Genomic DNA, 26,038 nt, shown 5'->3' on the forward strand with positions numbered 1-26,038 from the left:
TAGCAAGGTCTAATCCAATAGGCTGGGTACCTCGAGGATCCTGCCCCTCATCGCCTATAGTTCATCTGACTACAGCTCGATCTCTCCCAACTTCCGCTCAAGTGGTGCGTGTGCACTCATGGCACAGTCATTGTCTGTCAAAACTTCTTTCTCTGCCTGTGTTGGTGCTGCCTTCGTCTCAGAAGACTCTCCCTTACTCTTCTTCCTTGGACATTGGGTCGCATAATGACCCAGCTCCCCACAGTGGAAGCACTTGATCTTGGAGAGATCTTTCTTCTTCCGCTTTTCCTGCTTTCCCTTAGATGCTAGGGCCACATCTTCCTCCTCTTGCTTGACTTTGATCCCCTTGCTGCTGCTACACGTCTTCGACTACCGTCTAATCTCTTCTTGGCAAAGAACTGCCCACATCTCGTCCCAAGGTGGGAGAGTCCCTCTGCCCAGTATACTCTGGACAAACACCTCCCAGTCTTCTGAGATAGCATTCAGGGTTGTCCTCACCATCAGCTCCTGATCCGGTGTCGCCTCTATAGCAGTCAACTGATCTTGGATCTCATTGAGTCCTCCAAGGAAGGTGTCAATCGGTTCTCCCTTCTTCATTTGATACGACCTCAACTGATTCTCAAGCAGCATTCTTCTTTGCACAAAAGTATGTTGATACAACTTCTTGAGAGCCTCCCACATCTCAAATGTTGTTTCCTTCTCGGCTATGTGTGGTACTACTTGATCCTTGACCCCATCAAGGATAATGCTCTTGGCCCTCACCGTCGCCTCCTCGTACCTGTCATTATCATTGGGGTCGATTGGGATAGCTATTACCTTCAAGGCGAAGTTCTTGACACGAATCCTGTCAAGTACGGATAAGATTATGGCCTTCCAAACTGCGAAGTTCAATGCTCTGTCCAGTCTATTCTGGTCTCTTACTCGTGTAGTGCCATGACGCTCCTATACTTCCCTCTTGGAAGTTCTTTGTTCGACTCCTTTGAGTCTCTACTTCCCGTCTAAAAGTTCTCTTCTGGACTCCCTGTGAGTCCTGATTTCCCTCCTAGAAATCCTTTTGCGGCTGTCGAGATGCCCCCTACTCTGATTGTCTTGTGCAACCGTACCACTGATCCGGGTTCCTCGGCTAGAAACCCTCGGTAGCAACTCCTTTGGCCTTGCTCTGTCAGGAATTGTTCTGACTACAGTACCTCACCAGCTCCACTCTGCAATATTCCCGCAGCCTTCTAAACCCCAGCAACTTGAAGGTGAGAGCTCCTAGGCTCTATGCAATCCCGGCACCAGCAACCCAGCCTCCTTAGCCAACTGCGTCAGCCCTCCCAGCTACTGCGTGGCTCTACGTGAGGCTTCTCTTGCCTTCCTTAGCCTCTGCACTGCCTCTTCCCGGCTCACCCTTGATGATGTAGGCATTGTGTCACTCTTCCTTGTTGCTACTCTGATAGAAACAGCTTTTGTCACCTTAGGACAGTTGTTTTCTGCTGCTATTGCTCTGCTCGAATGATTTCCTTTAGTCCTCTTGTGATTTGCAATCACCATCTGATACCATGTTGAAATTTCTAAGTTTACTAGTTAGAAACCCTCCATGCACTTTATCTGATTTATTCCTACCTACTTGTTATTTTCCTTAACAAGTTATTTACAATGTAAATACTGAAAATAAACACTTGTGCATGCTAAACATATTATAGATTAACAACTAAAAGAAACGGAAACAAACACACCATATGACACCATTATTTTTGGACTAATGTCCTTGAGAAAACCCAATGTGGGAAAACTGGTGCAGCTATCTGAGGCTTTTCTTATTAAGCAATATCAGAGTACAATCTGGGTGCCAAAACTGGACTACCCAACAGAGAATTTCCTTGGCAGTAATACCTCTCAGTTTCTAACAAATCTTCTGGCTGAAACCCCGGATAATCCTTTCGGCAGCTACTCGGTGCAAATTTGCCCCAAAAACCCCATCGTCAACCTCTCTTTAGACTGCATCAGCCCCTATTTGTCCCACGCTGGCCCTGCGTCACCCCGGATAGGTCTCCGTCATCCCTGGGATGCCCTGCGTCAGCCCTCTGGCCCTCTGCGTCAGTAACGCTGCCTCCTTGATGCTCTGCGCAGCCCCCAACAACCTCTACGTGGCCCTGCATGAGCCCTGGCTGGCTTTACGTCACTCCCCTTGGCTATTGCGTTGCTCTCCCGGCATTATCTCTGCCTCTCTGTCTCTCTGTACTCAAATGCCCCTCAGCTGCATCACCCAATCACTAATTCTATCTCTCTTAGCAAACCTCACTCTAGAGAATAGAATGACTGATCACTCTGGTGTATTCTCCAAGTGACCCTTAAGCCTCCTCTTATACTTTTCCTGTTGACATATCAACGGCTGAGATTAAGTCCCTAATCAACAGCTAAGATTAAATCTGGCTTGATCCATGTCTTTTGGACCATTCTAACACAGATTCATATTAATACACATTAATATTTTATTTTCCCTAAGTTTAGACTTAGGGACTCCATTAAAAATATTAATTATTTTAATATCTCCTTATCTGTTTAGAATCTGCCCAAACCTTCTCTGAATATTGGAGATCTCATGTGCCCCAACCTCTCCACCAAATTTTGTGGCTAAAGCACATCTGATGCTACCCCAAATCAACACCTAACTCATCATAAAAGAGTGTCGGAAACCAAATGCTTACCCAATCCTCCATTCTTTTTTCACAAAGTGAAGACAAGAATGATGTGTCTATCTCTCCCTCTAAACTAGGGAGGAGATATCAACCAATCCAAGATTGTCTCTCAAATATACAAGCTTCTTATTAGGAAGAGATTTTGTCCAAATGTCAGCTACCTGCTCATCGGTGGAGATATATTGTAGCTGCAACACTCCATCTTGCACCAATTTTCGTATGTAATGATACTTGTTATTTATGTTCTTTGTCCTTCCATGGAATACTGGGTCCTCAAACAACCTTATGCAACTAGCGTTATCAAAATGTATAACTGTAGGGTCAATCGGTCCTTCAAACAAGTTAGACAACAACTTCCTCAACCAGATAGCTTCTCTACTAACTTCAAATGTTGGAATGTAGTCAGCTTCAACACTACTCAAAGGAATTGACTCTTGCTTTCTACTCATCCATGATACCATAGAGGATCCCAAGGTAAAACATCCTCCTGCAGTACTTCTTCCATCTGTCTCATTGTTTCCCCAATCAAAATATGTATATCCAATCAATTGGACATCATTCTTTCTATCATACTTCAGGCAAAAAGGGATTGTTCCTCACAAATATCTCAGTATATGCTTGGCTGCTATCCAATGGTCATATTAAGGCTCTATCTGACATTGACTAAGAATATTCACTGCAAAACAAATGTATGGTCGAGTGTTCACTATATACATCAAAGAGCCAACAAATTGTCTATACCTTGTAGGATCCACAAGGCTTGAATCAGAGCTTCTTAGCCTTTTCAAATTTGTGATCATGGGGGTTGTCATACATTTGCAATCCATCATGCTAGACCTTTGCAGCATCTTAATCACATATTTTCCTTGACCTAGATATATCTCGCCAGGTCCATGCCAAACTTCCGACCCCAGGTAATAGTGCATTAGCCCCAGAACATTCATATCGAATTTTGTTGCCAATTGCTTCTTACACTCTTGAATATGACCTTTGACACCTATCATGAGAAGCTCATCCACATATAGAAGAATGATTACAGGTTCATCCTTCACTACTTTGATATAGAGATTCGGATTAGCAAAACTTTTTGGGAAGCCCAATCTTTGTATATATGTGTCCATCCTTGCATACTAAGCCCTTGGAGATTACTTAAGCCCATAAAGTGCCTTCTTCAACTTGCAGACGTAAGTCTCTCTATCATTCACTTCAAATCCCAAGGGTTGTTCCATATAGACTTCTTCATCAATAGTATCATTCAGGAATGTTGTCCTGATATCCATTTGATGGATGCTCGATCCCATTGATGCTGCCAAAGAAACCAACGATCATATATAGTTGTGTATCTAGTTGGAGGTGCAAATGTTTCTTCATAATCGATGCCTTGTTGGGAGAAACCCCTAGCCACAAATCTTGCTTTATATATATATATATATATATATATATATATATATATATATATATTTCCATCTACTACATGTTTAATCTTGTAGAGCCACTTGGAAGTCACCACATATTTGTCTTTCGGCCCAGGAACGATTTCCCAAACTCCATTCTTCCTTATTGATTCATATTCTTAATTCATAACATCTTCCATTCTCAATGATTGAAAACTTCTTCAAAGGTGGATGGTTCTACTTCAATCAACTTTATCATATACCCTAAATATCTTTTAGGCTTCTTGCTTTCCCTGAATGTACCCTTAGCTGATGCATATCCTTCTGCATCTTGAAGAGTAGACTTCAACTAATTAGGTCTCTTTCTATTTACAGGAATGATGACTTGGTGCATAGGTTCATTAGGACCTTCTACTTCATGATTGGAATCCTCTTCCTCCCTAGAACATTCTTCAAATATCAGTAGTTCTTTATCATCAGAATCAATCGGGAGATCTTTATATTTCTTATATGCAACACTTTCATCAAAGATCACATATTGCCTTACTTCAATTCGGTGCCCTTCTTTTAGATCCTATATGCCTTTGAGGTATTACTATAGCCAACAAATATGCCTTTCATGCTTATAGGATCCAACTTCATTCCTCTGTCATTTGGAATGTGAATGTAGACAGGACAACCAAATATTTGAAGATGGTCTACACATGGTTTCTTCCCAATGAATGCTTCTTCAGGAGTCATGTTGTCAAGGGATCTTTGAGGACTTCGATTTTGAATTTAGACAGTTGTTTTGGATGCTTTACCCCACATAAATTAAGGTAAGTCTTGATCATGTAACATAGCTCTAACACTTTCTTCAATTGAGTGATTCTTTCATTCTGCTATTCCATTTTGCTCTGGATTATATGGAACTATCAGCTGCCTCTTAATTCCAGTCTCCTTACAGAAAGCTATGAGCTCCATTGATGTGTAATCTCCTCCACTGTTAGATCTCACTATTTTTATCCTTCTTTCTATAATATTTTCTACTTCCGCTTTGAATTCTTGAAATTTTTTGAATACTTCATCCTTGGACTTCAGAAAATAGATCCAAGTTTTCCTTGAGTGTTCATCAAAGAAAGTTACATAGTATAAATGACCTCCAAGAGACTTTCTGGACATAGGACCACAAACATCAGAGTGAATGAGATCCAGGATTTCCTTTGATCTTGAAGCACTGCTTCCAAATGGTTTCTTAACATCTTTACCTAATGCACATCCCTTGCACGCTCCATCATGATCCTCCTTTAGTTCAAGGATGCCATTCACCATTGTGTTTAGAGTTGGTAAGATTTTGCAGTGAAGGTGTCCAAACCTTCTATGCCAAAGCTCACATGAGCAAATGATTTTTGCATTGTTGATGCTAGAGCCTTTATCCCATACCGTAACTTTTCCATCTATAAAAGCGACTCTATCTCCCTTATCTTCTAGACATGAAATAGAGAGTAAATTCTTTCGCAAACCTAGTACGAATAGAATGTTGTTGAGATGTATGTTTCCTCTATTTTCTAGCTCTAGAGAAGTTGATCCAATTCCTTTTACAGAATAGCTCTTCTTGTCTCCAAGTTCAACAAAGTCAGAAGATTTTCCTCTTGATAGGGTCTTTAGTTGTTTTTGCTCACCTGTCATGCTCCACTGTCAAATACCCATATATTTTCATCTTCAAACATACATGTAAGTGCTAAGAATAACCCATTGTCCTTTGTAGTAGAAGTCATGGTCATATGATTCTTGATAGATAATAGGAGATTCCAAAATGCTTTAATGCCTTGCTTGAGATGACTCGCCATCATAGAAGATGGCTTCCATGACTTCTTCAACAATGCACTGATCTTCATCATGTCCTTTGTCAACTTTAGCTCTGATACCATGTTGAGAAATCGGTAGGGCTATAGTTAGAATGATTTCTCTTATACTTGATAATTACTTTTGATGTATTTTTACTTTTTCTTGATTATTAGCTTCTTCACTTATTATTATGTTGTTCTTATCATCAAACAATGACCAAAAACATAAAGATCAATTGTACACAAGAACAGAGTATGTAGGCTACAAGCCAGGGCCAAAACCTCTCCTCCTGAGAGGAAAACCCACAAATCTCCTATCTTCTTATAGATTCTTCAAATGACGAATTCCAAGACCTCTAAACCAAGACCAATACCCTTCAAAGACCAAGCCAGACCTTCTTGATGATGTGCTTCTTCTATCCAAGTCAAACTTCGATCCTTTGGAATAGCAGAAACGCTTCTTTCTAGCATGTGTCAACCTTCCAAAAAATCTCAAGCAAGACAATGTCTCCAAAGTCAACGAGAGTCAAACTAGGTCAAATTCAAATTTCGGCCCTCTTGCAACTTGGATTTGCAATCCTCAACCTCCTGTAAATCGGACCTACAAAAGCCCTATCCTTCGCACATGTGAGAGAAAATAGGTCATGTTATCACACAAAGTGTCTAGGCAGCGCGAAAACGCTCAGAGTAAGGGTTGTCACTCTTAAATCCTTACTCACTCCGTTTAGACTCTCTCCTAGACAAGTCAAGGGGGGTAGTCTCTAGGTGAATAGATGAGGATAGCTTGTGAAAAACAGACTCTAGGAGATTTTAATGATGGATAACTTGATGAATTTAAATGACTAAACCAGATTGATAAATTAACGCCAAAGTAAACAAGACACGACCACAAGATAGAAATAACCAGTGCCTTCGATATTTGAATAAAACAAGTTATCCAAATCGATTTTCAATATCTGATGAAAAAGTGACAATAATACTGCGGCATGCAAAGAATTCTAGATCTAAAATGATTATCATTAATGACCAGGAATTAATCAATCTTCTCCAAAAGCCAATATGATTTATCGCACTAGACTATAGAAGAATCATGAGAAATGCATTTAATAACACTAAGGAACTTTAAATTCGAATTTTTATTATTCCTTAGGCAATAATGTTTAATGTTAACTGAAAATTTTAAAATCTTTTAATGCGATGGAAAAATGAAAAGGGCCTAAAATAAAAATTTTAATGGGCCATAGGCCACATTTAAATTTTCTTGACGTTAAAGCACAAACCCTTTTTATTCCATTTTAAAATCCTTAGTCACCAAAGTTTTAAAAAAAATTATGATTTTTTTTAAATGTTTAGGACTTTTGGAATAGAAAAAAAAAAATAATGTTTAGGATTTTTTTTTAGATTTTTTTAATTTTTTAATGGGGTTTTTTAAATGTTTTAGATTTTTTAATGAAAAATTAAAGTAAAAAGGTGAAATAATTAAAAAAAATATATACTAAATAAACTAAATCAAATTTTTTTCATTTTTATTTTTGTTGAAGTCCTAAGTTAAAATTTAATGAAACTAATATATACATCCTAACCATTTATATACCTAAAACTAAACCAACGTAAACCAAATGCATTCAAATGAAAAATTAACTATATACAAAATACAAAGTAAATGTAATGAAATCGAATGTTTTAAAATCTGAACTTTATAAAAAAAAACTAACGCATATATGAAACCTATGAAATAAAGAAAAAGAAAACGAAGGAAAGTCGTATTTGATTTGTTGTGTGCAAGATTGAAGAGCAGCTACGTGGAATGAGGGTTTATAGCAGAAATGGACAGCAGCAGACAGAGAAAGGGAATGGATGATTCGAAGAGTAGAGATGTACGCAAAATGAGGGACTACAAATGCTTTCGAGGGAGCTAAAGAGAAGAACGTGACTGCGGCAACGTTGAGGAGAGGATGGAGTAGGCAGAAGCGTATATATGGTTGTGTGGCAGTGGCAACAGGAATGCATGGAGGGGTTGTGGGTAAACGGAGGGATACATAACGCGTTTTCCCCTTGCAGGTTGGATAGGCGGCCAAATTTATGGCAGCGTGCAAAGGATGGAGCTGCGTGAATTTGTTTGTAGGTTGGACAGCAGGTGCTGCGAATCTGGAGGGTTTGAGCAACGGAAATGGTAGCAGATAGGGCTGCGTATAGAGGGCAGCAAGGAAGGGTTTCGGTGGAGAAAAGAGTGAGGAGTTGGAGGTAATACGCAAGTGAGGAAGGCTGCAGCGTAGGACAGTGAGGGAATGCGTGAAATGGCTGGAGAGTTTGTTGCAGGTCCAGGGCAGCGTAGGTGGTAAATGGACGCAGATCGATGGATGAGGGCAACGTGCTGCTATATACTAGTCTTTGACAATGATCAGAAATGAAGACGCAGAGGATGGCAGCGAATAGACCGACTTTCCCAGAAAAATCGAAAATACTTCAGCTTAAAAAATCACCAATCAAACCCTGAAAAATTTTAAAATTTTTTCCAAATTTAAGAATTTTAAATTTTTTACCACTGGACTACAAAATGCCAGATAATTTCCTGCAAAAATGATGTTGATGGACCTCCAAAGATCTAGATCTTACCCTCCGAGGCCTAAATCTAGACTCTGCACAGCTTTCAGCTTCATATCTGAAACTGCAATACAGCAGAAAACACCAAAATGATATACACAATGACCCAAAAAGCACTAAAACCCGAAAACCTATGTTGCAGGAAACGTGGGGGGGGGGGGGGGGGGCCATTTCCAGCTGGAAACCGGTACGAAACACGGAAACGCATTTGGTACGGCCAGGAAACGCGTTTCTGGTCGTACTGCCACGTTTCCAAACGGAAACGTGGTAGTACGGCCGGGAACGCATTTCTCGGCCGTACAAGCCACGTTTCCCAGTTGTAATGTGTTTTTTTTTTTTTTTTCTTTTTAGGTTTCCGGTAAATTCTAGAAGCCTATTCTAAACTTATAAAAGAGAAGTTTGTCTCATTCTCTCATCACACTATTCAGCAAGTCGTTTCTCTTGGAGACTGACAGTTGTTTCAGCTTGGGTGTTTTGAGCAGTGAGCAAAGTAGATTTCAGCAACAGGAGAAAGAGATTTCAGCAGCAAGAGAAAGAGATTTCAGCAAGAGATTTCAGTAGCAGCAGATTTGGCTCAGCTACAGCCATATTTCTCTTCTCTTTTCTGGCATTTCGGGGTAGTTTCAGCCACAGAAAATTAATTTGGGTAAGCCACATTCATTTTGTTAGTTTTTTCTTACTATTTCTTCAATTGTTCTAGGGTTTATGCAGCCAAAAATATGAAAAACGTTTTTTATTTGTAGATTTGTTTTTTAAATTTATTTTTGCAGCAGATTTGGCTCAGCTACAGCCATATTTCTCCTCTTTTCTTGCATTTTAGGGTAGTTTCAGCCACAGAAAATTAATTTGGGTAAGCCACATTCATTTCTTAGCTTTTTCTTACTGTTTCTTCAATTTTTCTAGGGTTTATACAGCCAAAAATATGAAAAACGTTATTATTATTTAACTTTTTTATTTACAGATTTGTTTTTTTAATCTATTTTTGCAGCAATTGCTTCCAGCCAAAGTGCCGCTGCAAGTTCAAGCCCTAGGGCCAACCCAAGGGCTGAATATTATCCTCTTTGGAGGCATGTGACGAAGCTTCAAAGATGTGGAGGTGGTGGCTCATGAGAATGGCGATGCAATCTTTGCAATAATACGTACAAGGGCTCCTACCCAAGAGTGAAGGCACATCTATTGCATGGAGGAGGACAGGGGATTTCAGGTTGCACAAAAACATCAGATCCATTGGCAAGGAGGGCATATCAAAGAGAGCAAGATGAGGCGGATGGTACTAAGAGAAGGCATGATGACCTTACTCAAGCTCCATCTAACATTGAGCCAAGGATTGTAGCTGAAGCAAGAAAGAGGAGAGCTGGTCACACTCAACAACATGAACAACCAGCACCCAAAAATACCAGAGGCCCAGGGGCATCCCCTTCAGTTCAGGATAGCAGAATTGCTAGATTGGTGAATGTGCAAGCAAGAGAAGAAACTGATTCCAGAGCTTACAACACATGGAAGGAGACAGTGATCCATTCCAATCACAATACTTTGCAGTTTTTGTAGATGCAAAGCAACTTGCAACAAGCAAGGTATACCAAGTGGATATCTTCCACGTAGCATTTAACCTTCTCACTAAATACAAGAATGGGATTACTAATAACACCGTTGATTTCTTATCTAGGCAATTGTTCTTCCTTTAAGAATACAGCTTTTCAACAAGATCCTTGCCCAGAGATTAATGTCCTATATTTTTAAGGCATACCCACAATCTAAAAGGATCCTCTCCTGTATATTGCTCCTTAATTTGTGACAACTGTAGGCTTTTATGTGTATAATACAACACAAATACATAAATGTAGAGACAATAATAAGTGTCCAATATAATCATGCTCAATGCTGCAGGTTACCCAAAAATACAAGTATCACTCTCTCATCTTTATTATGTCACATCACATCATTTATATCACTCCAACTTCGTTATGGTGGTTCAACCACCTAACCTCTAATCTTGATTTTAAATATGACATTAGTTGCATGTCACTGACAAATCGACTATAATATATATATATATATATATATATATATATATTTCCATGGGATACTCTACCAAGATGTGATATATACAGTTTAATGTTATACAACTAGAAAAAGTTGGGCAGGCTGAGAAGCTATATGCATTTTACTATTTTCATTGGCATCTCAAATACTTTTCCATACCATATTACATTATTGTAAAAAAAAGTTGATAACAAGTAAAGAATTTTAAGGACATTGCACTATCAAGTGCTGAATATTTTATACTGCACAATTAAATTTAAATAAATAATAACAAAAATTGGAAAGTTTTGACTAAACAAGAAAGAACTTTTACATGTTCCACCATACGGAAGCATTCTCTTCTCTCCATAGCACAAGCCCAAAAGAGGCATATGCTGAATAATCTCTTACTGCCTGTCTTAGGAAGGGGGCTGCACGCTGTCCAGTCTTTGAGAAGCATATTACTTTGACCTGCAATTCTCAAAAGACAACTTCTACTAGACTTAATGAAAGCAACAAAGGCAGATTTTCTTTTAGAAAAGAATACAGCTCTAGATAAAATGTCTAAAATGAGTGAGAAGTAAAGAAGCTAATTTACCTCTCTGAAAGAATCATCTAAGTAAAATGTAACCTGGCAATTGATACCTCAGACAATTATATGATATTAATGGCTATGCACATTCTTCAGGACTTCAGTACTTGAAATTTTAGAAACATATGCTTGAATGTGCCCATTGTTTGTGATATCTCCAAACAGAATGAGCACTATACCCAACTTTTATTTGATTCAAGAGTAATGGATGCAAATAAGCCAATGAATTTATTGATATGCAAAATTTAAATGATCTTTGAAACCTGAATACTGGAATGACAAAATCTGCCAATAATCAAATTCTCTGTCATCAGATCCAGTTCACATTTCCATGATTAACATTTTTTGGATTTAATAGCCAAGAGTTATGCCACCGCAGACATGGTGGCTGAAATAACCAAGACTTGACAGAAAAGGCAATGCACTGAGTGGCCAACAAGTGAAGCCCACTACAACGAGTGACAGTTAGTGGATGGCTTCCCCAGATTAAAATTCCGGTGTCACTTAAAGAGTTGTTCCACATGCCTAGACAGAAGGAAGCCATCAGCAACATTTTGGTTTTAGGAAGTTCTATTGATCCATCGAACGGCCACCCACATGCATATCTAGGTATGAATAAGGTTGATGAACCCCTTCCTTTCTAAATTTCTTCGATTGTTAATAGTTTGTTGTTTCGCAATTGCATGATAGATTCAAAAGCCTCAAGTAATATTATGAATCCTGAGGTGATGAACGAATTAGGATTAATAACTTCTAAACCGTATAGAAATGTGCAAGCTATGGATTCATGTGAAGCACAATTTTGTGGGGTTAATCAACAGCCTTGAGCTCCAATTGTAAGAGCTTTTGGACAAAAATTTGACCATGGATATGGTCGTCATAGATTTCCTTGTATAATGAGACATGCTTGTGTCCAAGAAGTGGGTAGCAGATGTAAGAGGCAATATTCAAATGGATTTGTCATACACTGATGTTGAATTTTGTAGCTATGGTCAGTCTTCATAATTTATTTTTTAGCCCTAGAAATATATGACATGTTCTTCATGCCAGTTTCAAAAGAGAAATTTTGAATTTAAAAAATAGATTTTTGGCTCCAAGAAAGCAAAGTCAGCCTCCCAGAAGTACAGGTCGGCCTGCCCCTATAGACACACCTATTTGTCTTACTTGATCACTATATATAAAGAGCTTGTCTCACTCATTTGGATCACGCACTATGATTATGTAAAATCTTCAGTTTATACAGGCAAAGGAGTCTTCTGTGGCAACCAAAATCCATCTTCTAGACAGACTGAAATTGTGGGCGAGTACATGGTCTGAGAAGACCGAATTCTGACATAGGAGGCCAAACACTGAGGCAGACAGCAGGCCGAACTTTAAGGCAAGCAGAAGGCCGAATTCTGAAGCAGATCAGGCAGAATTGTTTGAGCTGAAGATTAACTTGTCTAGAGGACAGTTTGACCAGGGCTAGGTTAATAGTTAGTTTGACTTCATGTTTGACTTGAAGGATTAGATGTATCTCTGTTGAATTGAATGATTTCTCTAAGGAAAAGGTTGTTGGGTTTCTCCCCCATGTGAGTTTTCCCAAGGTAAAATGCCCGTGTTCCTGTTTTGTTGTCTCTCTATAAACCTACAGGCATTTTGATTTTAACTGTTGAGATCTTCTGTGTAATTGCTTTATGATGAATATGAATGCAAGAAAAGATTAACTAAAAAAATCACAAGAAGTAATTATCAGTTTAGAAGATCCTATGAAAATTCAAAAATCTACATGGAATCAGAGCTATGGTTGAAGAGCAGCCTTGAAGGTGTAAGGTCAAAGAGAAGCCAAGTTAGCACAGGAAGGATGAACTTTCTATGGAAGAGAAATCAAGTTAGGGCTCTGTTCAGGCCAAGTTTTACTATGTGTAAACCATGCCCTAACAAGGTGTTGAAGAATCTAGGGCAAAGTAGTGTTGTGATGATTCTTCGTTACTTGATAGAAATTTGCAATGTACTTTTACAATTTATCTTCTTCTTCTTATTAGTGTGTGTGTATCATCAAACTGCTACCAAAACAATATAACAAGAACACTAAGTTTGGCTCTCTGCCAGGGACAAGCCCTCTCCATTCTTGAGAGGGAAACCCTTTGTAATATTTCTCTTATTGAAGCTTCTTATTTAAACAACTGCCAAACCCTAGACCCTTCACTATGGGATCCTCCAAGCACAAGTCAAATCCTTCCTCTTTCTGCACTATAGCTTCTGGCACATGGACCTCTGTCTTCCGGCACTTCTTCTCCTAAGTACTTCGTCCTTTTCTGCTGCTTGTCTATGTTAGGAAACCCTAGAATATTAGAGATTCTCTACTTCGCTATAAGGAGGACCTTCTTCTCTTTCCTTGGAGACCTTGTAGAACTTGTTATACATTCAAGTGAGGTCTCTCAATATGCTGCTTTTATCTGCTGTCAAGTCTGCAACAGTCTACTTCTGAAATCTTCGCACATGTGGACAGAAACCCTAGAACAGTCTCCTCTTCCTCACTGGTCTTTCCTCCTTTCTTCATTGGATGGGGAGGCCTTATAGGCCTTGTATGTCAGCCCAGAACAGAGATATTTTGCCACTCTGATTTCCTGCATTAATAACCGCACGCAGACCTTTATTCCTCCGCATGTGTGACTGTCTGAACACCTGGAAACTGTCTTCTTGCCCTCGCTGTTTTATCTCCTTAACACATTGTCCTTATAACCCTTTTCCTTGCCCTTTTCTTCATCTTACTTCATCCTCCTTGCTTGCGGATTTCAGAGCTTGATTGTGTGCCAAATGAGGAGCGGATAGCCTCTATAAATAGAGGTATGTCCCTCCTCTTTTAGGCTGACTTGATTGTCTTCTAGGCCCACATGACAGTTACATTATACTTCATCTTTTATTGTTACTTGTAGACTTCATTGTTGCTAGGAGAGGATTTGACTTATCTTGGACGTGTTCCCATGACCTTGTACATTGACTTACTTGATGTAACATGCCCTCAAAGGGTCTTATCATAATTACATTTTGACTTTGACTTTCTATAGGCACAAAAATATGCTTGACCTATTTTCAATGAGCAAGAAACTCATTGACAAATATTACAAAAATAATCTCTTTTAAATACAAATAACCAAATTACATTTATGAAGACCTAGCCTAGTTACATTTCCTTCAACACTCCCTCTTAACTAGAGAGGTATTCAAATTTCATACAACATTACAAGGTGTTTGGCAATTTTCAATCTTGAAGAATTCACATAAGAGAAACCGGATTTGCAATCCATCTGTTATAGCATCATATTCATCAGCATTGTCATAGTGCAAGACCTTGACTAACAGCACCATCTCTTTATGTTAAAATTGGGAACTCAAGGATACAACCTGTTGACCACTACTGGTCAACTACCCATGCAGTACACTTCCTTCCTGTTGGCAGAGAAGGATAGCTCCTGAGCGACATGTCCGTGCCAGCCTACAGTCATCGACAGCTTGATCATTTTTATGTAAACCCAGTCTGCATGTTTGAAATGTAAATAATCTAAGCAGATCAGAGTCATGTATGTAAAATTGCCTAGGTGGACCTAACTTTCTAATGACGATCTGCGTCCCGGGAGGTTTTTAGTCTCACCGATCCATGGATCGGCAGAGTTTTCCTTCAAACCCAACCCCAAAGCCGGGATGCATTTCGTTATTAGGACTTTAGGAGAATCCTAGCGTGTTACTCTGCTAGATTATAGTTGTGTCGCAGATCTGGGTGGTCTATGAGGGTCTATGTTAAAGTGGATTCATCCCTTTGAGATGTAAATTGTAAAAATTGTAAAAAATCATGATGAAATGTGTCTTGAGGGTTGAAAATGTTGTAAATCCCCTCATGAGTCCTAGGTTCTAGGTGCTAGGTGATGATTCCAACGGTTGGGTTTGATGATCCGTCTTAAAATAAATTTAAAATTTTTTTTAATGAATAAAAATAATAAATTCATAAAAATAATTAAAAATTAAAAAATTAAAAAAAATTTAAAAATTTAAAAAATTTGAAAAAATAAAAAATAATAAAAAAAAAAATAAATAAAAAAGCATAAAGCAAAAACCCTAAGCAATAAAATAATAATATTTTTGTGGATCACCCAAAAACTAGCCGTTGGGATCATTTCCTTTATGTAGGGTCTTAGGAGGTCATTTTCAGGTTTATCTGATCTGTGAGTCTGTACTGAAAGCTCTCTTGTAAACTGATTTCTGATTAATAAAAAAGACTTTGGGGTTTCAAACTGGCTGGTGTTACTCTCTGGAACTGCTGTGAGGTGTTTGAATTTCTGCATATTTCAGTTTTCAACAGTTAAAATAGCTGATTTCTTTCAGAGCATTGTGAGTACAGGTATCTTGCTCACGTGCTAGGGTCTGAATGCTGTAGGGTTTCTGGAAAATGGCAGGTATCTCCATTTTCTTTGAAATCTAGCAGCATCTCTTGCCCTTGTTTGCTGATGCTTGCTTGAGGTGTGCAGGAAACTTTAGGGTGAAGGTTTTTTGTGGGCGTTTGGGGAAGTTCTGGGCTGAACCAGCCGACTCCCACAAGCTGTTCTGTGCAGAGCCCAGCTGATTGTGCCCCGGGTTAATCTGTTAAAGTTTATTGCATGTTTTACATTGAGAAATTTTTTCTGATTTGCAGTGAAGTTCACAGTGAATTTACTTCTGATATTTCAAGAACATTACTGTTATTATTGTCAAATCTAGCTGTACGGAGCTATAATTTTTGTGATTTTGGGGCAAAGTTTCAAGGGTTTTACTGCAAATTCTGTGGATATCTGCCAAATTTCTTTTGTTTCTGCAGGATATCTGTCATCAGGGTTACAGCCGTTTTCTGACTTTGGCATTCGACAAATCGGTAATTGGGTGAACTGGCTTACATCTCACGCTGCATCAACGGGATAATTAAGCGTGAATGAGGGTGCTTTCTGTATGACTAAATCATCCCAGGTACCTCAAAATCCTGCTGTCTTCATTAACCTGCAAGCACATTATTAAAAAAGACAGAAATTTTTTTTTTTTTTTTTTTGAAAACATTTTTTGGCGCCGTTGCCGGGGATAGAATTTTTCTGTCCTTGGTCCTTGTTTTTCAAGCTTTCCCGTGCTTAGCTTCTTGTTCAAGTGGCGACTCCACTTCCATTATTACCTGCGAGAGTGTACACTAGAAGACATCCAGGCAGTCTGTGCAACCCCACTCCGGATCCTGAAAAGGTTTACAGGGTGCGATCACACAAACTCGCTTCTCGTGCACTCCTTACAAATCTTGGACAAGAAGCCCTTTCTGACGCTCATCTGCTCTTTAGGGGTCAGGTTAGGCACAACACCATGAGTCTGTTGGGTCCTTGTGATTTCTCTAACATTCCTGGAGCCCCCAATGATATTCCATCTGTTGGGATAGACAAATTGCCTAGCTTTCATGGAGATAATGCCATTACTGTTAATTCCCATTTGCGAGATTTCAACATATGGATGGCTAAGTACGCTAGATCTCCTGATTTTGATCATGAGGATGTCAGGATGACCCTTTTTATCTTGACTCTAGGAGGTGATGCTCATGACTGGTTTACAGAAAAACCTCCTAATTCTTTTGACTCTTTACAATCAATCATTAATTCATTTAGAGAAAAATATGGAGATAAAAGAGAGGGACGACATCTTGTAAGAGCTCTTACTCTGATGAGAAAGAGAGAAGACGAAACTGTTGAGGAATTTAATAGAAGGTTTAATAGCATTATTAAAGAACTACCTCAAGATTATAAACCTTCAGATAAAACTCTCCAGGATTTTTATATTGATGCCTTTGGTCCTGAGCCATCTTATGAGTTAAGGCGTGCTAAACTTACTGATTATCGAGCTTGCCAAACCTTAGCTGTAGAACTTGAGAAGGACAAGGCAGCTTCTGGGAAGTCTGAAATCCCAGGTTATGACAGGGCTGCTACAAAACTGAAGGAAACTAAGGGAAAAGCAGCCCAAGAGCCTGAAAATGAACTTGTTCTCAAATTGCTTCAGAAAATTGAAACCATGGAAATTAATCATAACAAGGAGATAAACACTTTGCAGAATAGGTTAATTCAAATGGAAAGAGCGCAACCGCAAAATTTTCAGCCTCGAAATAATAATAACAGAAATAGTAACTGGCAAAGAAAGGGTCAAACTAGTGAGCAGAGGCCCCCTAATCCGCTTACCAATCTGGTGGATGATGCTCCTCCCTACTGTCGTGCTTGTGCTGATTTTCACGAAGAGTCCTCTTGTCCCATTATCAGAAGACTTCTCGATAATGGAATGCTTGGGACAGGTGAGCAAATAAACGTAGTAGGGAGCAAGTTCCCTTTGCCCATGAATGATTGGATAGAGGTTAAGGAAAGGAGCTATGATGTTGTGAATCCTCAATCCGCTTTTAGCATAAATAACCTTGAAGACGAAGATGACATTTTGGCTAGGTTATATGGTGAGAAACCTTCTCCTGAGAAAATTCTGGAAATTGCTAGAGATAAGGGTTTGACATACCAGAGAAGGGATAAGGATCAGAAAGGGAATCAAATTCCTCCTCGAACTTTAAACCCTGGTATAAATTCGGGAATAGATATCGATTTGGGGAGTTGGTTTAATAATGCTAAAATCTGGGTTCCCGTCTCTGAGATCGCTAAGATCCCTTCCCAAAGAGACAAATTACTAAAAGCAATTCAGGGTCCTCAAGTCAACGCTTCTCAGCAGAAGATTCGTGAGGTTGACTATCATGATGCTCCTATTTATCTGCAAAGCGTAGATGCTGATAACAAGGATCATCAACCCTTCTTTATCACCTTATTAGTCAATGGGTATAAATTGAATAACTGTATGTTGGATTCAGGCGCATCTGCTTGTGTTATGACTAAAAGGGTTATGGAACAGCTTAACTTAAGAGTTTCCAGACCCTACTATAATATATGCGCCATGGATTCTAAGAAGATCGAGGTACATGGTTTAATCAAGGATTTGCAAGTTCATCTTTCGGTCTACCCAGACATCATGGTTGTTATGGATATTGTTGTCGTTGATGTACCTGATGCTTGGGGTATGCTGTTATCTAGGAAGTGGGCCTCTGATCTAGGGGGAAGCATTCAGATGAATTGGTCATATGCTATGATTCCTTCTCCTAGCGGAGACGGTTTTGTTAGACTAAATAGAGAGCCTGAGAGGAAATTTCATGTTGAAAATCCTAAAAAGCCTCATAACGAGATAATTAAAGAAAAATCTGACATCGGGAACTATGCTATCATGTCCAATTTCATAATTCCTCCCGATGATGAGATTAAAGATCTTAAGGATGAAGTCTGGTATATGTATTTCGACGGTGCTTCCTCTAGTCATGGTAAGGGTGCTGGGATTGTGCTTAAGTCTCCCCTTGGTCACGTATTCAAGTTTGCCTATCGTCTAGAATTTGAAGCAACCAACAATGTCGCTGAGTATGAAGCCATATTGTTGGGCCTTGAATTGGCCAAAGCTTTGAAGATTAAATTGCTTAACATAAAGGGGGATTCCGATCTGGTTATCATGCAGCTTAAGAACAAATTCACATGTAGAAATCAGAGATTAAGAAACTATCGAAATGCTGTGTGGGATACTATGGAGCACTTCGATGCCCTTAACCTTGAAGCAATTCCTAGAGAGCTAAATAGTTCGGCAGATGAACTTGCCGTAGCTGCTAGCACTTTCCAGTTGTCTGATGAGTTAATCAACGATAAAATTAAAATGGAGATAATATTCAGACCATCTGTCCCAGACAATTCAGAGCATTGGCAAGTTTTTAATGATGAAAAGCAAGTCGTTCGTTTTCTCAATAGTTTAGACGAGTTTGAGGATTTCCGGCTAGTTTCTGGCGAGGATGGGTCTTTAGATCAAGGACATATCATAAATCCCACTCCCAGAAATGTAGTTGCCTTAGAGCAATATTTTGATCGGCATGATGCCACGAAGCTGAGAGAAGAAGACAAGTTGGACCCAGGCGAGTACCTTGAAGTTAACATTGGTACTTTTGAAAGTCCGAAAATGGTTAAAATCAGTAAAGGTACTAGTCTGGAGGAAAGGAAAAAGTTAATTGGTTTACTTCATGAATATCGAGATGTTTTGGCTTTTTCCTATGATGAGTTGAAGGGCTACAGGGAAGATATTATGGAGCATACTATTCCCTTAAAAGACGAAAATGCTAAACCTTTTCGGCAGAAACTTAGGCAGATTAATCCTAAGTTAGCCCCCCTGGTCCAAAAAGAACTTGCGAAGATGCTTGCAGCAGGAATCATCGCTCAAACTAGGCATTCGACATGGTGTTCGAATTTGGTGATTGTCAGGAAGAAGAATGGTACAATAAGACTTTGTGTCGATTTTAGGAACCTTAATCTAGCGTGCAAGAAGGATAATTACCCTTTGCCAAAAATGGAAACTTTGTTGCAAAGAGTAACTGGGTCTGGAATGATGTCATTGCTAGACGGTTTTTCTGGGTATAATCAAGTTTGGGTTAAAAAGGAAGATCGACACAAGACCACATTCACAACACCATGGGGCACTTTTGAATACATCAGAATGCCATTTGGGTTAACAAACGCTGGGGCTACTTTCCAGAGGGCCATGGATTATGCCTTCAAAGGATTAATCGGGAAAATTATCGAAATTTACCAAGACGATCTTACTGTTTTCTCTAAAGATGGTATCAGCCATATAGATCATCTTAGGAAAGTTTTCGATAGATGCAGAGAATATGGAATCTCTTTGAATCCGGCTAAATCTGTCTTTGGGGTAACTGAAGGGAAACTTCTGGGTCATATCATTTCTAAGGAGGGAGTCAAGGTCGATCCTGAACGTGTTGAAGCAATTCAAAAGATTCCTCTCCCGCACAACCTCAAGTCCCTTCAGTCTTTCCTTGGAAAGATAAATTTTATTAGAAGATTTATCCCGAATTATGCGGAAATAGCTAAGCCCATTCAAAGTCTTCTGAAGAAGGATGTGAAATTTGTCTGGCAAGAAGAGGGCAAAAGGGCTTTCCAAGAAATCAAGTCTGCTATCGCGAAGGCTCCTGTCCTTGTTAGTCCTGATTACTCCAAAGATTTCATGATTTTTTCTTTCGCTTCTGAGGATACCATTGCCGGTGTCTTACTTCAAAAGAATAGAGAGGGTCACGAGCAGCCTATCGCTTTCATGAGTAGAGCGCTTCAAAACTCCGAATTGAAGTACAATACCATGGAAAAGCAGGCTTATGCCCTGGTTAAGTCTCTTAAGCATTTTAAAACTTATGTGGGTTATTCTAAGATCATTGCTTTCGTCCCACATTCTGCTGTTAAGGACATATTAACTCAAACTGATTGCTTAGGGACTCGTGCTAGGTGGGTTACTAAGATACAGGAGTATGATTTAGAGATTAGACCCACTAAGCTGATCAAAGGCCAAGGTTTAGCTCAAATGTTAGCTGAAAGTAATGAAAAGACTCTTGGTCTGTTTTGCCTTGACGATCTTTCTTCACCAGAATTAAGAAGGTTAGCTGAGCATGAATGGTATAAGGACATAGTTTACTATTTGACAAATCTTGCGTGTCCTAACCATTTAGTCGCTCATAAGAGAAGGGCTCTTAGACTAAAGGCCACTAAGTATTGCCTTATGAAGGATGGCCTTGGATGGAGAAATCCTGAGGGCATAGTGCTTAGGTGTGTTGACGATATTGAGTCCAAAGGATTAATCTCCGAATTTCATTCAGGATTTTGTGGTGGTCATTATGCCGCTAGAACTACTGCCCACAAAATCCTGAGAGCTGGCTATTATTGGCCTTCGATTTTTTCTGATGTGCACAAGTATGTTAGAACGTGTCAAGCCTGTCAACTGTTCACTGGGAAACAGAAACTTGCTGCCCTTCCTCTACAACCGGTTATTGTAGAGGCACCTTTTCAGCATTGGGGTCTGGACTTCATAGGGAAGTTCCATGAAAATTCTAGCAATGGCTACTCTTGGATTTTGACTGCTACTGATTACTTCACTAAATGGGTAGAAGCCATTCCTGCTAAGAATGCCACTGAAAAGGTGATTATGGATTTCATTGAGAATAACATCATTACTAGATTTGGTGTCCCCGCTAAAATCACTACGGACAATGCCAAGGCTTTTAGTTCCTCAGAGTTTACATCTTTCTGTTTCAAATATGGCATTATCTTATCTCATTCGTCGAATTACTATCCTCAGGGTAATGGTTTGGCTGAATCAAGTAATAAAAATCTCATAACCATTATCAAGAAAATAGTAGGAGATAACAAGAAGTCTTGGGACAGCAAAATCAAGTATGCTTTGTGGGAGGACAGAATTACTAAGAAGAAGTCTACTGGTAAATCTCCCTTTGAATTGGTTTATGGCTTGGATGTTACCTTACCTGTGCACCTAAAATTGCCAGCCTATCAGCTCCTCCAAAATTTTTCCACTGATAAAGATGTTGTTCAGAATAGGATAGATCAGATTGTGGAGTTAGATGAGACTCGTCGGACAGCTTTTGAAACTATATGCAAAAATCAATCTAATATTAAGAAAAGCTTTGATAAATGCTCTAGATCTAGATCTTTGCAGGTTGGAGATATGGTTTTACTTTGGGATCGCAAAAATGAAAAACCAGGAAAGCATAAAAAGTTTGACAGCTTGTGGTTGGGACCGTACATCATTAGAGATATAGCTGGACCAAACTCATTCCACTTGAGCAGATTGGATGGTGAACCACTTCATCTACCAGCGAACAGCCAAATGCTCAAGCTGTTATTCAGAGATGATATCTGATGCCATGGGGCATCTTTTGTATTGTATTTCTATCCCTACTCCTTGTCTTTTCAGCATTTTATTTCTGTTTTTAGGATTAGATTTACTTTTCATGTTATTAGTTAGTCAATAAATGAAGAGCTTTTATTTTTCATGTACTTAATGCATATGATGATTTGGGAATGGACGCTACTTATTTTTATTTGTGTGTTGTATGGATGCAGATTCTGGATTCTCACATTCCTACCAGTGCAGCAACGTGTCCCCAAGTAGAGCCAGATGTTGACCACTACTGGTCAACTACCCATGCAGTACACTTCCTTCCTGTTGGCAGAGAAGGATAGCTCCTGAGCGACATGTCCGTGCCAGCCTACAGTCATCGACAGCTTGATCATTTTTATGTAAACCCAGTCTGCATGTTTGAAATGTAAATAATCTAAGCAGATCAGAGTCATGTATGTAAAATTGCCTAGGTGGACCTAACTTTCTAATGACGATCTGCGTCCCGGGAGGTTTTTAGTCTCACCGATCCATGGATCGGCAGAGTTTTCCTTCAAACCCAACCCCAAAGCCGGGATGCATTTCGTTATTAGGACTTTAGGAGAATCCTAGCGTGTTACTCTGCTAGATTATAGTTGTGTCGCAGATCTGGGTGGTCTATGAGGGTCTATGTTAAAGTGGATTCATCCCTTTGAGATGTAAATTGTAAAAATTGTAAAAAATCATGATGAAATGTGTCTTGAGGGTTGAAAATGTTGTAAATCCCCTCATGAGTCCTAGGTTCTAGGTGCTAGGTGATGATTCCAACGGCTGGGTTTGATGATCCGTCTTAAAATAAATTTAAAATTTTTTTTAATGAATAAAAATAATAAATTCATAAAAATAATTAAAAATTAAAAAATTAAAAAAAATTAAAAAATTTAAAAAATTTGAAAAAATAAAAAATAATAAAAAAAATAAATAAATAAAAAAGCATAAAGCAAAAACCCTAAGCAATAAAATAATAATATTTTTGTGGATCACCCAAAACTAGCCGTTGGGATCATTTCCTTTATGTAGGGTCTTAGGAGGTCATTTTCAGGTTTATCTGATCTGTGAGTCTGTACTGAAAGCTCTCTTGTAAACTGATTTCTGATTAATAAAAAGACTTTGGGGTTTCAAACTGGCTGGTGTTACTCTCTGGAACTGCTGTGAGGTGTTTGAATTTCTGCATATTTCAGTTTTCAACAGTTAAAATAGCTGATTTTTTTCAGAGCATTGTGAGTACAGGTATCTTGCTCACGTGCTAGGGTCTGAATGCTGTAGGGTTTCTGGAAAATGGCAGGTATCTCCATTTTCTTTGAAATCTAGCAGCATCTCTTGCCCTTGTTTGCTGATGCTTGCTTGAGGTGTGCAGGAAACTTTAGGGTGAAGGTTATTTGTGGGCGTTTGGGGAAGTTCTGGGCTGAACCAGCCGACTCCCACAGGCTGTTCTGTGCAGAGCCCAGCTGATTGTGCCCCGGGTTAATCTGTTAAAGTTTATTGCATGTTTTACATTGAGAAATTTTTTCTGATTTGCAGTGAAGTTCACAGTGAATTTACTTCTGATATTTCAAGAACATTACTGTCATTATTGTCAAATCTAGCTGTACAGAGCTATAATTTTTGTGATTTTGGGGCAAAGTTTCAAGGGTTTTACTGCAAATTCTGTGGATATCTGCCAAATTTCTTTTGTTTCTGCAGGATATCTGTCATCAGGGTTACAGCCGTTTTCTGACTTTGGCATTCGACAAATCGGTAATTGGGTGAACTGGCTTACATCTCACGCTGCATCAACGGGATAATTAAGCGTGAATGAGGGTGCTTTCTGTATGACTAAATCATCCCAGGTACCTCAAAATCCTGCTGTCTTCATTAACCTGCAAGCACATTATTAAAAAAGACAGAAAATTTTATTTTTTTTTTTTGAAAACATAATAGAAGCGTGACTGTATATACACCTTTGGTTTTCAGTTTGGGCAGTTTATGATTTGTTTCCTGGTGAAACGTATGGAGTAATTTCATCAATCCGGGCAATGTTAAATCGATTTTATTCCAGAACTAGTCGGTTTCTCCCATTTATGCATCGTTTTCTCCTCTCTGAGCTAGGGCTGAACCTCTCATTCGAGAGCCGTTTCTTGTCTTTCATTTATGCGTTGGTTTGAGCATCAAAACGTGGCTACGATTTTCAGTTGTTTTGTTTTTTCCATTTCCGGATTTCTCTTGGATACCACCGCCTTTGATCTGTACGTGCTTGCTGGCCGTTTTTCTGAGTTTTTCATTTGATACTCATTGCTGAGCCCACGTCTGCGTGTTTCAAGCCTGAAGTCGCCATATCTTGCTGCAGTTTTGATTTACGCAGGAGTCCAGGTTGTGTTTCACTGTTTAAGCATTCAATCACCACGTAGACTTCATTTCCGTCCTAAGCTCCTCGCTGTATCTCCATTATTGACCAGGCACCCACGAGTTTCAGCTCAGCAAATGCGTGTATAGTGGCGTTGAGTCGGTCTAGTGCTGCCCGGGCCAATACGATATCGCAGCATTTTCCCTGCAGTCGTTTTCATAAACCATATTGTTGGATGCATGTAGTTGACGGCTAGGGTTTCCGCATTTCTAAAGTGCCCTGTTACGCTTTCATTTTTTATTTTCGATGTGTGGTTTGATATCATAGGCATGCGTTTGTAGATTTTGTTTTACATATAATAATTAGCGTAGATTTCAATTTACTTTTTTTTTGTTTAGTTTAGTGTCAGACGTAAGTTAGGCTATCGTTTCATTTGTTAGATATAATTTAATAAAAAATCAAAAAAAAGAATGTTCTGGTTTTGTTAGAGTTAGATTTAATTTTTTTTTTAGTTTTGTTTCATAAATTAAAATAGATTTTAATTTTGTGTTAGTTTAGTTTAAAGTTCTTTTTGTATTTTTTTTTTAGATTTCCATGATATAAAAAAATAAAAAAAAAATAAAAAATAAAAAAAAATAAAAAAGACTTTTTTTTTAGGCATAGCTTTAATTTTAATTTTTCTTCTAAATAGTTTCACAAAAAAAAAAAAAAAAAAAAAATTTAAAAAATAAAAATAAAAATAAAAAATTTGTGGAAAATCACTTTGCCAGTCTCAGACTTTTCACCTATGCTATACCTTTCACACTCAGATCTGAGCACGAAATTGATATCTGGTTTCTCTATTGTCTGAAGCAAATTGATTTCTTTTAGTTCGCTGGATATCGTTATTTGAGGAGCGTTGTGGTTTTACTGAATATTTAAAGCATTGCTCTCTTTTCCTGATGATTGCTGGTCGTGGTTCATTTTCTTTGATCATCTAGTTAGTGATCATTTAGATCTTTAAAGGCACTGGTCTGCTCAATTCGTCAAGTCATTTTAGTGCTTTTCGTCTCCTGGCCCAACTGTTGTGGCAGTTGGCCTTTGTCTTTCCTCAGGGTCTACCCCCCTTAGCCGTGGGAGACAGGCTTAAACGGAGAGACCGAGGATCAGAGTGACAGCCCCCGGTCTGAGCGTTGTCGTGCCAGTTTGCGCGACAACACAACCAACTCTTCAATGAAAGCAAGGAACCCAAGTATGAAGAATCAAATGTTGTTTCTCATAAGATAAAGAGGCGTTATCTTGTATGGGCCCTCTCCTTCAGATTCTTTGGGAATCTGGCTTATTGATTGTAGTGCTTCAAGGCACCTCATCGGATAGAAGGGTCCTCCCTCGAATTTGGTAGAGATGGAAACAATCTTGGGATTATACTTGAAGCCGATGCCACCTATTCCAAAAAGGGTGTAGGATGTTACTCCTCAATTGAATGAGGGTAACTCGATTCATTTACAGAATCTCTTTTATGTACCTGATCGCAAGAAGAACCTGGTGTCCATTTCAGCAATGGAAGTCAAAGGTTTCAGGGTGGCATTCATCAATGGAAAGGTAAGTGTTGGAAAATAGAATTTTCAAAGATGCTTTTACTCGTGGGTTCACGGTTGGCAAATTGTATCAAATTGCAGAAAATCCATTGGGGGCGATGTCAGTTGACACATAGCACTAGAGGTCTGTGAGTCAAATGATGACAGAGATGCCTGAATTCAAAAGGAGCATGAAGGTACATGTCTGAGATG

General features: G+C 39.0%; 1 protein-coding gene across 1 annotated transcript in view; it reads right to left on the bottom strand.

Moving 5' to 3' along the window:
- The window catches only part of LOC149165109 (DNAJ heat shock N-terminal domain-containing protein), a 424,936-nt gene that overhangs the window by 171,863 nt on the left and 227,035 nt on the right, over positions 1-26,038 (bottom strand). Inside the window, exon 12 of the mRNA XM_089432244.1 lies at positions 10,862-10,998. Coding sequence (XP_089288370.1) covers positions 10,862-10,998 — 137 coding nt within the window. The remainder of the gene's footprint in view (positions 1-10,861; positions 10,999-26,038) is intronic.

This window comes from Pinus tabuliformis, chromosome 5_1 (genome assembly GCF_031772625.1).
Source record: "Pinus tabuliformis cultivar Carrire ecotype Pingquan chromosome 5_1, CPIR1, whole genome shotgun sequence".
NCBI classification, from domain to species: Eukaryota; Viridiplantae; Streptophyta; class Pinopsida; order Pinales; family Pinaceae; genus Pinus; species Pinus tabuliformis.